This window comes from Nannospalax galili, unplaced genomic scaffold (genome assembly GCF_000622305.1).
Source record: "Nannospalax galili isolate Female #2095 unplaced genomic scaffold, S.galili_v1.0 scaffold891, whole genome shotgun sequence".
Classification (NCBI taxonomy): Eukaryota; Metazoa; Chordata; class Mammalia; order Rodentia; family Spalacidae; genus Nannospalax; species Nannospalax galili.
The window spans coordinates 564,151-579,150 of record NW_008330576.1 but is presented as its reverse complement, the minus strand read 5'-3'; the positions used below and the strand labels follow the sequence as shown (position 1 = coordinate 579,150).

Sequence of the window (15,000 nt, the reverse complement as noted above, 5' to 3'; positions counted from 1 at the left end):
GGCTTGTACAGCAAGCATTGAATCAACTGTGCTAAGTATTATAATACTTAATATAATATAAATGCTCTGAAAATAGTTGTTAGACTTTTTATTTAGGGAAGAATGACCCTAAAAAGTATATATTTTCAGTGCAGAAGCAATTTTTTCAGGCATTTTAATCTGAAGTTGATTGAGTAGATAGGGAACCTACCATTATGGGGGATTTACCATATATAGACTATATGTACCCATAGACATATTTTTATTTCATATATAAGATATGTACAGTTTCACTTATATGTATGTGTACTTTCATTTTGAGAGAAGGTCTCATGTAACTCAGGTTGGCCTTGAACTCCCCATGTAGCTGAGGATAACCTTGAAGTCTAATACCTCCTGCCTCTACCTCTCAAGTGCTGGGATTACAGGCTATAGGTATGCAGTGCTTTTTTTTATTTTTATTTTTTAGATGAGGTTTTCCTACTTTGCTTAGGCTAGCCTTCTGAACTCAAGTGATTCTCCCACCTCAGCCTCCCCAACAGGGAGGACTAGGCATGAGTCACCACAACCAACTGCACACATTTTTTAAAGACTGGAAATGTTTTTCTTTTGGTCAGGCAAGTGTGTAATTCAGTCACATGGGAAGCAGAGGCAGGAGGATCTTGGCAAGTTAGAGCCCAGCCAGGGCTACATAACCCAGCAAAAAGCCAACAAACACACAAACAAAATACAGGATTGTGACTTCCAGGTGAGCACCAACATGCCTGGCACAATAGTCTATTCTTAGAGTTATTTTCTTTTTCCTCTATTTTCAGCATTTCCTGGAGAAACTAGCTACTTTAGACTGATATAATCTTGTCCTGAGGGAATGTGCGAGGGCACATTTTCACTAATGGACACCCTTACCCTGTCCAAGACACAAATATTTGAGTCTTCCTTCTCACCTCATATAGACCCCAGGGGGCATCATGGTGGACAAGAACTGCTCAGAGGCCACCACAAACTCTGGGGAGATGCTGGGGTCCAGAAATGCATGGTATCCTGAGGGAAGAAAAGAGGACACATTTAGCCTTTAAATCCACATTAACCCCCACCCCTTCAAAAACTACTCTTGCATTCTCTCAGCATTCCTCCCCATCCCCTCACCTGTGTACTCAGGAGGTGTTTTCTGCAGGAAGCTGGGTAGCCATTCATACATCGCAATGTTCTGAGGGTCAGAAGGATAAGAGAAGACACTTGTGTTGGGCTGGCCAGCAGGGACCAGAGCCCAAGGAGGGCTAATGTGTAGAGATGAGGACCTTGCAAGGCTGGTCCTTGGTAAGGAAAGTCAAACCAGAGCATCAAGAGCCCAATCTCCTTCTCCCCTCCAAGAAACTGCATATAGTATTTACTGAGGGGAGGGAATTGTTAAGATCACAAGGAAAACATCCGACTTAAACAGGGTTTTGACTCCTTGTCACAAACAGGGTCTAGGATTTCTCTAGACATTAGCTCTCTAGGAAGGCAGGCTCTTGGGGGAAGACATTCCTGAGTGCAGCAGGTTGTCCAAAGATGCCAGCGTCTTGCTGAGGAGCAGGGTGAGCACATGGGTGAGCACGGGGCAGGCAGCAGGACTCACCTGGTAGGTGGCAATGACCCTCTTGCGCGCATGCTGGAACAGCTCCTCATCCCCCCAGCTCGGGTGCTCCTGGGCCAGCCGCCTCGCACACAGGTTGTGGTAGCGGAACCACAGCAGGCCCAGCGCCTGCAGGAAGGGCTCCCTGTTCCCTCGCTGGGCCCCGAAGGCTGCACCCACGCGGGGACGCAGGGCAGGAGATGAGCGGCCAGAGCAAGGCGAGTCCAGACTCTAGACCCCCATCCCGCCCTCCAACCAGCCTGGTGCGTCCACTTGCCCCCTTGCCCGCCCCGGCGGCCTCACCATACAGTCCCTGCGCCCCGCCCTGCCCGGTGACCGGGTCAGGAGCGGTCCACATGAGCAGAGGGTCCTGTGAGTCCCGCGGGAAGGCGGGATCCGGCCCGGATGCCAGCTGTCCTCCAGAGAAGCTCCGCAGCGCGTCGCTCCAGGAGTGCGAGGAGCCATAGATGGCGCTGCCATCCAGCCAGCCTGTCACCTGGTTGGTCTGCGGGGACACGTGCGGGTGATGGGGTCAGAGATCCCGGGCAGGCCAGGGGGGCCAGGGACAGACAGGTGTCCAGGGCGAGACAGGTGTCTTCGGGTGGGAATGAGCCTCACCCTGCCCAGCCTTCCCAGCTGGAGGACCCCAGGGCTCCAGGGATTCAACTGCAGATCCCCTCCCGCCTGGCTGCCTGCCTGGCCTTACCAGGTCCCGGGGGTTGCTGGGGCTCTTTCCAGTGTCGGGGTCCCAGCGGCTCCTCTGGAAGGGCAGTACCACGTTCCCCCGCTTGTCAGGGTCAAACACCGGGTCCCCAAGAGGAATGTAAATGTTGAGGAACTCAGCTGGGCAGCCTGGTGTTTCCACACTCACCAGGTCTGAGAGCACGTGGTAACCTGCCCACAATGCAGGAGGGGGTTCTGAGCCAGCTGAGCGCCACTCTCTTCCCTGCCTCAGGCATGGAGTCCCCCACCCATCTTCCTTGAAGCTTCCTAAGTCATCTCCTATTATGGGCAAGTCTAAGCTCTGATCTCCTGCATTCCCTCCCAATTTTCTCTTCTGGTCTGCCTGTGCCTACACCTGCTCTATGATGTTGTCATTGTCAGTTTGGCATTCTCCTTGGTAACTGGGAGGTGCTCAGTGATGATGCCTCAGTAAGTGGAGTTGTCAGCACCAGCTCCAACATGCAGTTGGGAGCCTCCCTGGAGGCTTGCAGCCAAGCAGGAAATCACATAGAAGCCAGCATGGGCACCCAACATGGCCAACCAGAGCCAGCGCTGTTGTGGACTAACCACTAACTCTCTGTCACTGAACTTAGACCACCCCAGGACTCCTATCTGACCTCCCTTCAGCCCTCTTTGCTGCCATCAGAACCCTTTCCTCAGTCTGTTCTAGGAGCCACCAGACAAACAGGGTCCAAGTGAGAGTCTAATCATAGTCTCTAGCAGCCCTAACCCCAAAGGGACAGATGCCTTTTTCCCTTCCTCCACACCTCTTCTTTCAGCATAGGGGAAACTGATGTCCCTGTCGATCAGACTTTACCTTAGTGTGTGTCCTCCCTCCCTTCCATCTGCTTCTACCCTACACCATGACTTCCTCCTTTATCTCTCAGCACTATCTCTGGGCTACCATTTCTTTTTCATCCCCTGATTCCCTCTTTAGGCACAGAAGTATCCAGCTGACCCCACTGGCTGCCCTGCCCCAGAGGCTGAAATCCTCACCAAAGAAGACACCCAGAACTGTGCGGTTTCTCAGAGAGGCTAGCCCTGCAGGGCCTCTCATGGCTGTGTTGCTAAGGTCTCGGGGGTTAGGCAAGTGGGGTTCTCCCAAGGGCTGGTACACACCATCTGCATAGCTGGCTGGAACAAGGCGCTGCAGCCGAGAGCCTGGCATAGGAGAGGTGAGGACAGGGATGAATCCTCAAGGAACAATCTTTTTAAAAAATTATTTAAAGATTTTAAAATGATTTTTAATTGTGTGTGGGTGGGGTGGAGATACTGTGGGTATATGCAGGTGCCTTTGGAGGCTAAAAGTGTCATCCCCTTGGAGCTAGAGTTATAGGTGAGCCACCCATCACAGGTACTGAGAACTAAACTGATGTCATCTGCAAGTGCAGTAAGTGCTCTTAACTGCTGAGCCATCTCTCCAACCCCAGGGAACATTCTTGATCTCCTCATCCCCAGGCTTTCTCCATACCTTGAATCCTAAAGCTTTAGAAATTGACAGCCTTTGGTGATGCTTGATGGCCTTTTATAATACTTGTCAACCCTCAGTCCCCACTGGTGGGTTCCACCCTGGCCCTTGGAATAACCTCACCCTCACCTACCTTTGCTACCCCATCTGTGCTCCATGAGGTTGTTGTACCATCCATCAAATCTCTGTACTTCCCAAGAAATAGGATTCTGAGTTCCTGTGTGAATATAGAGGGAAAAGACAGCTTAGCAAATCAATGCAGGATAGACCAAGCAGGTCATGAGGGAACAGGTCCTGTGTGTGATCCTGGCACTGGGAACAGTAGAAGATAGAGGAGGAATAAATCCAGAGGGAGAGGCCCAGGGGAAGAAACCAGGGCAAAGTATTGTCCAAACTCAAGCACTCTTTAAGCTACCCAGTGGGGAAGACATTACCACTAAAGTAGTGCAGTGGCTTGCAGTACCTATGGACAAAAGGCCTCAGAGGAAAGGGAGGAAATCGATGGCAACCAGGGAGAGGATGCAAGAGCCTAGATTCTCCCCACACTCCAAATCCCTGGGAGACACAGCAGGACAAAAAATCACCCCTAGCCCTCAGAAACCATATGAGGCAACAGCCAGCCACACCCCATACCTGGGAAGGACAAGTCATTCTGTGACCCATCACTGGGCAGGAACAGTGTGGAGAGGGGCTTGGCTCTCTCTAGCTGAGCAGAGCCACAGGGCAGGGGTGTGTTACTGCCATTCTGGTCTTTTCCCAGTTTCTTGGGTGAGACCAAGGACTGGTCATGGGGGTTGAGACATCTTGTCTTTCATTTAAGTCCTGTTATTTATTTATCTATTATTTATTTAATGTGTATGAGTATTTTGTCTGCATGTATTTAAGTACACCACGTGCATGCAATGTCCTCAGAGGCCAGGAATGGACATCAGATCCCCTGGAACTGGAGTTACAAATAGTTGTTAGCCACCATGTGGGTGCTGGAAACTGAACCCAGGTCCTCTGGAAAAGCAGCCAGTGCTCTTAACTGGTAAGTCATCTCTCCAGTCCATAATTCCTGCTCTTGTTGCTATTGTAAAAAATCTACAGTACAATGCCGGGTGTGGTGGCGCACGCCTTTAATCCCAGCACTTGGGAGGCAGAGGCAGGCGGATCTTTGTGAGTTCGAGGCCAGCCTGGTCTACATAGCGAGTTCCAGGACAGCTGGGGCTACAGGGAGACCCTGTCTCAAAAAGACCAAAAAACAAAAAACAAAAAAACAAAAAATAACTACAGTACAGGAGGGAACACTTAGCTATTGGGGGGAAGAGCTAAGGAAGTGGGACAGAGAGAGAGAGGGTCCAGAATCTTCTTAGTCAGTAGATCAGAGACCACCAGATTTTTTTCCCCTTCAAACTGGAAGTCTTCCTCTCTGTTCACCTGAGAGAGCAGCGAAACAGACAGCAAGAGGGGTCCCCATTCCTCCAACCATCCTTACACCAAAGTCAGGATTTCCAATTACTCTCTTGCCTACACATGAGCGCGTGTGCGCACACACACACACACACACACACACACACACATGTGCACTCACACACACACCAGAGGGTCAAGGATGGAAAATGACTAAGACCCTGATATTTGAGCAAAGAATCTTACTAAGGATCTAGGACTTGGGACAAGGATTACAACAGCCGCACATACAAGGTATCTAAAATAAGATGAACTCAGGACAGATCAAGGAAGGAGCTTTTGGAGGAGAATATGTAAAGACAGGGCAAGAGCTGGGGAGAAAATGAAACCCCAAGGCCAAGGAAAGGAGAAGGAACTAAATGCAAACAGCTTGGCAAGGAAGAACTTCAGGTTCCCTGTCATAATCTTGTCACTACCAGCCAGGAAGCATCAGTCCCACAGGTTTTCTGTCTCTTGTTTTTGTATCTATCATTTCTAATGATCAGAGACTTGCTCTTGTTTGTTTGTTTGTTTGTTTGTTTGTAGACAGGATCTCAAGTAGCCTAGGCTGACCTTGAACTCATTATGTAGAGGAGGATGACTTTAAACTCTTGATCCTCTTGCTCCACCTCTCAAGTGCTAGGATTACAAGCATGTGCCACCACATCTGGCTAAAGACTTGCTCTTTTTAGCCTAATTTGTAGCATCTTACATTCACTTCCTTCCTTAGAGGCCCAGAGTATAGGGAACAGCCTCATCTTCTAGTAAGAGTCTTCCAAACTTGAAATTCTTGTGAATCATTTTGTTTTGAGTTTTGATATTATTTTACTCTGTACTCCTTTTCTCCATATGGAGGCTGAAACCCAGGGCCTCATGCATACTAGCCATACTCTGCCACTGAGATATAACCCCTGCCTAAGACCATATTATTTTAAAACACTGGAGACTCCTGTTCAGCTTTGGGTGCAATCTGTCTCCTGTGTCTAAACAGCCTTTCCTGTTTCAAGTCAAGAGCACTTACTTTATGAAACAGAATAGATGATGGAGGAGAGAGAAAAGACTCCTATACTAGAAGAGATAATTTTCATTCTATTATCTATCCAGTTATTCAACAGCTAGAAGTGAGCACCCAGCATGCACAGGTTGTTGTATCAGCTAGGGATTAAGGATACATACATGATTATGGCACATCTTTGAGGATGCTGTTCTTCCACTCCCAACCATGCTTCTCCAATCTGTACTTACCCACAGGGGTCAGTGGCCCAATCAGCAGGATCCAAACTAGAGCCAGATGGAAGCCCATTATGAAAATGGTAATAGAGGCTCAGGTGTCAGAATACTCCACAGTGGAGAGAGACCCTAGAAAAACGGAGAGTAAAAGAATAAGCTTCAGAAGTTTAAGAGAGTCAGGCTAAGACCTCTGCAGACCCCTAAGAATTAAGGCTGAGGAATTGGACCCAAGATGGGTAGCAAAAAGCACTTACTCCCCGAAGTCTTTCATTCATTCAACAACTAATAGATGAGCACATGCTGTATACAGAACTGACCCAGGCCCTAGAGAATAAGTTATGAACAAAGCAAAGCCAACCTTGCCCTCATTAAGAGACTACGCTGAGGTCTCTGTTCTGCTGTTAGTCCACTGTGGGATCTTAGGCAAGCCACTACTCTGATTGAACACTTGCTTTCCTCTTCTCACCATAGTAGTAAATATACTTAAACTGTTTACTTCCCAGCATGATTGTCAGAATCTGATGTGAGAATGATGCTGAATTCAAAGCAAGAAAATTAACAGGTTTAATGCAGCTGCGATAGAGAGTAGGCTGGAGCATGAATCTTTGGGGTAGATTCAAGAGGGGTGCAATGCCAGCTGCTCTTGGTTAAGTTCTGGCTTCCTGCTCTCCTTGTGGGATAACAGAGGCAGCAGGAAATTCAGGCCAGGACTCCTGAGTAGCAAAAGATCACTGAAGATGTCCTAAAGGCAACCTGAATTTTGAGAATGGGGTGGGAAAAAGTAGGTGTTCAGGGAAAGCTTCATCTTCAGCCAAACTTTGGGGCTCCTGAACATTTTAGTTGGTCAAAGGAGAGAACCCAGGAAGTGGTGTCATCCCCATTCCATCTCCCACTAAACAAGTGAAAAAATCCTAGACACTGCCAAACCCCAAATTCAGTATTTTATCTATCCTAGAGAGTCTTCTAGATGTGACCTTTGATAATGTGTGACGAGACAGACTCTGGATAGTTGAAACTGTAGAGTTGGACATAGTGAAGTGGCCATAGTGATCCTTCCCTAATCCGAATTGTCTGACCTCCTCTCCTTCCACTTAAGTCCTTAGGAACCTGGACACCAAGTGTAAATGTACCACTCCACTCCTAAGGGCATGCTGGAGGCTTTCAGGCCTGCCTGTGGGGACAACCTGGGGAGGAGAGTGGCTATGCTTAATGCCTCTCCTTGTGGTATTTATACAATTTACACAGACACATAGGTGTGGGAACTTCCCAACAACCTGGACATGAAGGCACAACCCCAGGACAGGGCAGTGAAGCCCCAGGCAGTGGCAGAATCAGGAAGAGTACAGGCCTGCCTGATTCTTGTTCCACATGACCATTTTTCTAGTCCAAGGTCTTAGAATAGTGGAGGAAGATGTGTTAAGGCCACAGCGATTCCAGCCTGGTCCCAAAGAAAGGCCAAGAGGAAGTGGTAAAGTCTGGATACCAAAGACCCCAAATTCCCTCCTTAGCATGATGTGCTGGCACCAGGAAATCCTCTAGGCCCAAAGTAGGTCACTCAGCAGTTCCAGGTCTCGAAGATCCTGGTCTCCCAAATCTTGGTGGTGCAGAGGGCAGGCCTTAACAAAGCTTCTTTTAGCCTTAGGATAAGATAGAAGGTACAAGGGGCTACAATTCGCTTTCCCTCCGAAAAGAAGGCCGATCTGGGCTCCCTCCCCGCTGCTCTGTCCCTAGAGCTGCCTCCCTCGGAGCACCCACACCTTCGGGCCAGGAGAAGTCCTCCCGGAATCTGACCTTGGCGTCTTGGTCTCCCCAGCCTGGAATTGCGGATTGCTCCGGCCTCCCGGGGCTCTCTTAGCCTGCTCCAGTCTGGCTGCCTCTCCAGCTCTGAGCAGGGTCGGGCGGGGCTCGAGGGTGAAGAGCGGACCGCGCGTCCCGGCGCTGGGGCGGGGCACAGTGGGGCGGGATAGAGGCAGGCGCCCGGCGACCGAGGCGCTTGGTAGCTGCAGGAGTGCGCAAGGTGAGACCGCGTGGGATGCAGGGCTCAGGTGGTGGATGTCCCCTGGGTAGTGAGGGCTCTGCGTGGCCATGTGCGAGGCGAGAAGGGCAAGTCTGCCTCGCCAAGTTGGATGGGGCTGAAGAGAGTGGGCGGTGGGGTGGGGTGGGGGGACCGAGAGGGTGCGGAGCAGGCGAGCTGTCCCCAAATCTTCGCCGCATGATCGGATCGAGTCAGGGCTCTAAAGCCAAGACACTCATCCAGCCAGAATCCGTCCAAGGATCAGGCCTGGAGTCCAAGGAAGGTCTGTCAGTCCTCAAAGCCTGTAAGTCTTGGGTCACCAGAGTTCCTGGTGGAATCTCTCAGGTCTCACCCCTTGCTGGTCGCAGAATTGCGTGGCTGGGTTTGCGCTGGAGCTGCCCGGGGTGCTGGCGTCTCTGGGAGTAGGGCAGGAGGGGTCGAAGGGATGGCCGCCTAGGGCGGGGACACCGGAGCACCCTGTCCGAGGCCAGGGGTTCCAGGTCTGAGAAGGTTGGGAATGACCCGAAGGAGGTGGGAAAGATCGAAGACAAGGTTTGTCTGGTCACAGCCTGATCCACAATTGAGTTAGAAGAATGGGGGTTGGAAGGGACCCGGGGTGGCAGAGACTGCAGGATTTTGGTGACAGAACGTCTGGACCCGGTTCCCGCCCTATCCCCACTCCCAGGAGCGTTGTGTGTCAGTTTCCAAAGGAAGAAGCTAGCGGTGCCGAGTGCCACGCACACAGTACTGGGAGAAGAGAAGGTAGGGAAAGAGGGTCAGGGTGGGATGCGGGCAGGCGGGAGGTGAGGGTGCGGCTGCTGGAGTCTGCGCCTTTTGGGGTGGGTTCAGGCCTTGGGGTGCTGCGCTCGCACGGACCACTAGGGGCGCACATTGAATCTACCAGACCAATTTAGATCAAGTTCCTGAAGGAGAAAGTGTTTAGAAATCATGGCAAGGAAAACATTTTAAGGCTATAAAAGTCATAAGATTTGTCAACATCAAATCCCTATACTTTCTTAACTAGAATCTGGATACAGTTGGATTGCATAATTCCACATTCCTAAGCCCCTTACTACATTATCCCTGGAGAATTCTGCCCCAACCTACTTTGCAGATCTACTTTTTCACTTAATTTTTTCTTTAGTGGTGCGAGCAAGAGCACACACCCACACACAACCTTATCTTCCTTAGAAGGAAGACTAGGTTAGGAGTTCCTGAAAGAGACTCCATTTAGCTAGCCAGAGCCATAAACTTTTAATGGGATCTACTTCAATCAGAGAAATAAACTATCAAATTCCAGCAGCTATGCATCACCAATGGGGTGCTTGACAATTTTAGACATGCCTCCTATACCTCCTTTATAGGGAATTTATAGTAGTTCTATAGGGAATTTATAGTAGTTCTCCGTCAATGGATTCTTGTAGTTGGGGGAGGTGGGCAGAGGAAGACTTGAAGAAAATCTTGCCAAACTATAAGACAGGCTCCAGATCACTAACCAAGCAGATGACTTTGAGTGATGAAAAGTGGAGCTTGTAGTAGACTGAGTTTTCTTCAAAACTGTTCACTGTATCTCTATGTAACCCTCACTTGAACACTGAAACACGACTTCTTGTTATAGGTAAGGACTAGGTAACTGGATCTGACATACAACAGAACACAAGGAAAGCCTTTAGTACTTACAGGTAGCCCCCCAGGCCAAGTGAAGAAGTAGAACTCCAAAGTAAAAGAACTGGCCTTTCTCATTGAGAGAGCAACCCAGTTATCACAGGGGCCTCTTGTGGAATGTGGGTGTCTGGGCTACTGAGCATGACAGTCTGGGTGCTCCCTTCTTGAGTCTGTGTCTCTGTTTATATAAGCTTGTAGGTATATGTTTGACTGTCTTGTGTCTGTTTATTTGCATCAGTATAGATTGCATGCATATGCCAGTCATGATAGTGAACTAAAAGACAAGGAGTCAAGTTAATACTGACATGAGATTTTGTCTAATTAGAACCAGTTCTGTAGCCAGACCCCACTTGTCAAGCTAGGGAGGAAGATGGTCCCAAGGGAAACATAACCTTTGTAGGAAAAGTAGGATCTCTGTAGCCTTTTTATTTCAGTTTCCCCTCTTTATGTAAAAGCCCTGTTAGCTTAATAATGAAGACCAAATTAGGATCAGAGTAATGAAAATGTAACTTTAAGCCAAGCAATATAGAGTAAGGAATAGCTAAGCCGTGAAACTGAACTCAACAGAAGAGACTAAGCAAGGCAAGCTTCCTTCACCAACTATCGTTTTGCTTTAGTCATCTTTAATAAATATTTTGGAAGTGAGTTAACAATGGCCTTCTGTACTTAAAAGACAAGAAAGACATTTTTTGTTAGTGTTTCTTTGAAGCATCGTGTTAATAGAGATGAGCAATTCATATAAATTTTTTACAATCCCTCATTAAAACAAATGCAGAAATGATACTAACATAAGATCCAGACTGAGATGTTACATTATTTGCCGTTTGTTTGCATTGCTTATTGAAATTGAACATACAGCAAGGTTCTTTCTTTTTTTTCTTTTCTTTTTCCCCCCACATTTCTTTATTTTATGTGTGCCATGGAATGAATATGAAGGTCAGAGGATAAATTGCAGAACTAGATTCTCTCCTTTTACCATGTGGGCGGGCTCCAGGGATAAAACTTAGGTCATCAGGCTTAGCAGTACCACTTTTGCCTACTGGTCCATCTCACTGGCCCCAACCCGAGTTCTTTCTATTAACAAAAATGCTTTTTCTTCATACTTCATTAACTAAGATGTTCTATGTTTTATAGCCCTTCTCCCTATACAGCCTTTCTTTAGAATATAATGGTTCAATCTAGGTGTCATAAATAAAAATTCTTTATCAAAAAAACACGCTTTAAAATAAATACCACCAGGCCAGTGCAATGGCTCAGCAGGTAAAGGCACTTGCTGCCTAAGCCTGATGAGTGGAGCGCCCTGATGACTGCCCAAAATCCATGTAAAAATGGAAGGAAAGAACCTACTCCATAAAGCTGACATCTGGCTGGGCAGGGTGGTACATACCTTTAATCCCAGCATTCAAGAGGCAGAGACAGGTGGATCTCAAGGCCAGCCTGGTCTACATAGTGAGTTCCAGGCCAGCTGTGGCTACAGGGAGACAAGGGTCTCAAAAAGACAAAAAAAAAAAAAAAAAAAGCTGTCCTCTGACCTCCATATGCACGTCATGGCAATTGTGCCCCCACACAGATCACACGTGCACACACACACACACGCACACACACACACACACACAATAATAACAATAATAATAATAAATTTAAAAAAAAAAACAAATATGACCATCACATATTTTACAAAATAATTTAACAAAATTTTAGTTACACATCTTCAGTGAGGGTTGAGATATATGTTTCATATTCAGTTAAATACAAACATTCATGTTTAGGTGTTTGTTAGTCTTGGAGACCCCAGCTATTGCAAAAGACTTTCTGGACAATTTTTTGAGAGGGTTAACAGAAAGGGTTAGTCAGATCCCTTCTTATGCAGTCTTTAGCCTTGTGTTGTTGATACTCAGTTCGCGGCAAGAGTACAGAATGGGCAATGAGGGCGCATAGCTCCCTCTTGTGTGAAGAATCAGAAGGAGACCTTTCCACAGGTGACTCCTTATTCATTAATTTGATCAAGAGCTTGATTAGTTATGCTCCATGCAAAGATGAAAAGATTAAATCCCTGCCCTTGAGGAGATTCTGTCTAATGGGAAGACAAATGTTCAAGTAATTAGAGTACAGTTATTGTGATTGTAGAGATATGCTCAAAATGCAATTAGAATGTTGAGTGGGAAACATCACCATTGGCCAAATGGCATCAGAGGAAATGTCACACAGAAGGTAAAACGAGCTGAGACTTGAAGTGAAAAAAGGCATTTGCCAGGGGCAAGGCACCCAGGTACAGGAAGTAGCTTACACAAAGGCAGGAGGCTTGAAAAATCATGTCAGATTCACGGAGAGTGGAAGATGGGCCACGGGTGGGGGTAGGGCAACAACTCATAAAGCATTTTTTATATCTGATAGTAAGAAAATTAGATTATACCTAAAGCAGAGAAGTGAAATTACTATATTTGTTTATTAGAAAAATTCTTCTGGCACCAGGCAAGAAAGAAAGCGACTGACTTAGAGCAGAGGCAGTAGAGGAGGAAACTGCATGGTTAATTTCAAGAAACACTCAGGAAGAAATATAGTCCTGGCTCTGGCTTATTTGGTTAATAAATGATGATGCTGCCAAAAGAAAAGAAAATAGAATAAAAAAAAAAAAACAGAATAACAGAGAATTCTACTTGGAGCCTGTTAAATTTGAGACATCAAAGGAACATCCAAGTAAAAATATTCACACAATAGTTGGTGCTTTTGAGTTTGGAGACCAGGGAGACGCTTGAGAAGGACAAGGCATGGGAATGGATGAACTTGCCTGGGAAGTGTTTTGTTTTGTTTTTGAGAGTGGCTCTCACTATGTAGCACAGGCTAGCCTGGAATTCTCAGTCTTCCTGCCCTCAGCCTCTCTAGTGCTGGGATTACAGGCATGCTTTGTCATGCTGATGCTTAAAAGAAGAGAGCCAAGATGGAATCCTGGGCAGCACAAATATTTAAGAAAGGAAGAAGAATGAGGATCCGGCATAGGGTGGCCAAGGGCAGAAGACCCAGGAGAGCATGATGTTGTGGAACCAAAGAGTAAAAGCTTGAAGAAAGATGTATTCTTCAGTTAAAGAAAGTTTTAAAAAGTATGAAAAGTAGAAATCTCCCTCTAGACTTATCATTTAGTGATGTAATACAAAAGATGAGGGAGTTTAATTGCAAGAGGCTGAGGAGATCAGGGTGTGGAATACCAACACAGACTGTTCTTTCAAAAAGCCTGGCTATGAAAGCAAGAGCAGGGCAGGCCAGTGACTGAAGCAGGTAAAGTTTCTTCATTTTGTGTTTGTAAGTTGGGATAAACTTGAGTCCATCCTTGGGAGGAGCCAGCAGAGAAAGAGAAGGTGAAAAGCTGTGACGAACACAAGGGTAACAGATGATAAACATGGTGACAGGGAAGGCAGGCAGGCGTGCAGGAGAGCCCAGGAGGATCTGCAGAGCTGGCGGAAACACGGGTACTTAACTTCTCTGGGATGAAAGAGTAGAACACTTAAGAAGAAAGCAAGGGGTTGGAGAGATGGCTCAGCGGTTAAGAACGCTGACTGTTCTTGCAGAAGACCAGCGTTCGAATCCCAGCACCCACATGGCAGCTAACAACTGTCTGTAACTGCAGTTCCAGGGGATCCAACAGCCTCCTCTGTCCTCTGCTGGCATTGCACACATGGGGGCACTTACTGACATGCAGGCATAACACTCATACACATAAAATAAAAATAATAGATTTAAAAAAAAGAAAAAGAAAGCAAAAACTTCATGTTAAAACCTAGACTGAAGCCAGGTGTGGTGGAACATGTCACCACAGCTCTTGGGAGGCAGAGACAGGCAGATCTCCGTGAGTTCAAGGCCAGCCTGGTCTACATAGTGAGTTGCAGGCCAGCTGGAGCTACAGGAAGACCCTGTTTCAATTTAAAACAAACAAACAAACAAAAAAACAAAAAAATCCTAGACTGAGCCCAGTGTGGTGGTGCATGCCTTTCGTCCCAGCACTGAGTAGGCAGAGGCAGATGGATCTCTGTGAGATCAAGGCCAGCCTGGTCTACATAGTGAGTACCAGGCCATCTGGGGCTACAGAGAGTTCCTGTCTCAAAAATGAAACAAAATAAACAGAAAACCTAGACTAAGGTTATTTGACTTGCCCAAAGGACAGGTTAAAAGTTAAAGCTGTGTGTCTCCTGTTTGCCTCATGGCATGGTACCAGTTAAGACAGCACAAGGAGGGGACCAGCTTAAGAAAGAGGCAGGTTGGGAACTGGGGTAGATTGTAGGAGGATGTCAACATTCGAACTAGAAGGAACACAGAGGTTTTCATATTCAATTATAGTTGAGGAGACCAGGCCAGAGAGATCATGACTTGTTTGGTGTTATAATATTGGTCATCAAAGAGCTGGAACTAGATCCAGCCCAGAGTCTATCCTGGGACACTTCAATAAAGAGATTAAGAGTAATTAACAATCTTCTTTTTCCCAACCTGGAAGGGTATTTGTTTCTAGTAGTATTCTTAGCATGCTGCATACCCAATCTCATGCCATCCGCTCAGTAACCCTATGAAGTAAGCATTATTATCTCTATTTTTCAATACAACTCAGAGAAGAGCCTCCAGTGATAAGGTCTCTGCAGAGGTGAGGTTGCAAAAAGAACAGGCAGAATTCAAACTCTTTGGATCCACATGACTCCAAAGACTATTCTTTGGCCATATCTCACAAAACTGTCTGCTTAGACTACATTATGGATCCTCCTGGGTAGTCTGAGACCCCAGTATAGACCATGCTAAGAAGAATGAACAAAACTGGGACAGTTGGCTCTATGGTGCTTCTTTTTTTTTTGTTAATTAATTAATTTATTTATTTATTTATTTTTTATAATTAAA

The 15,000-nt window shown here is 46.9% G+C and overlaps 2 protein-coding genes across 6 annotated transcripts in view; one reads left to right on the top strand and one right to left on the bottom strand.

Annotated features, from left to right (window-relative positions):
- The window catches only part of Duox1 (dual oxidase 1), a 36,089-nt gene extending 27,721 nt beyond the window's left edge, over positions 1–8,368 (bottom strand). Inside the window, exons 1-9 of the mRNA XM_008849220.3 lie at positions 8,238–8,368; positions 6,462–6,575; positions 3,919–4,002; positions 3,314–3,478; positions 2,301–2,488; positions 1,898–2,099; positions 1,598–1,764; positions 1,126–1,186; positions 924–1,020 (exon numbers count right to left, since the gene is read on the bottom strand). Coding sequence (XP_008847442.1) covers positions 924–1,020; positions 1,126–1,186; positions 1,598–1,764; positions 1,898–2,099; positions 2,301–2,488; positions 3,314–3,478; positions 3,919–4,002; positions 6,462–6,519 — 1,022 coding nt within the window. The 5' untranslated portion in view covers positions 6,520–6,575; positions 8,238–8,368. The remainder of the gene's footprint in view (positions 1–923; positions 1,021–1,125; positions 1,187–1,597; positions 1,765–1,897; positions 2,100–2,300; positions 2,489–3,313; positions 3,479–3,918; positions 4,003–6,461; positions 6,576–8,237) is intronic.
- Duoxa1 (dual oxidase maturation factor 1) overlaps positions 8,344–15,000 on the top strand; it is a 17,608-nt gene continuing 10,951 nt past the window's right edge. For 3 of the 5 annotated variants that reach the window (XM_029554162.1, XM_029554160.1, XM_029554152.1), the window contains exons 1-2: positions 8,403–8,463; positions 9,146–9,222. The gene's annotated coding sequence lies outside the window, so the exon portion shown is untranslated. Of the gene's footprint in view, positions 8,464–8,681; positions 8,765–9,145; positions 9,223–15,000 lie in introns of those variants that run through there. The other 2 variants (XM_017802284.2, XM_029554154.1) reach the window with 2 other exon arrangements.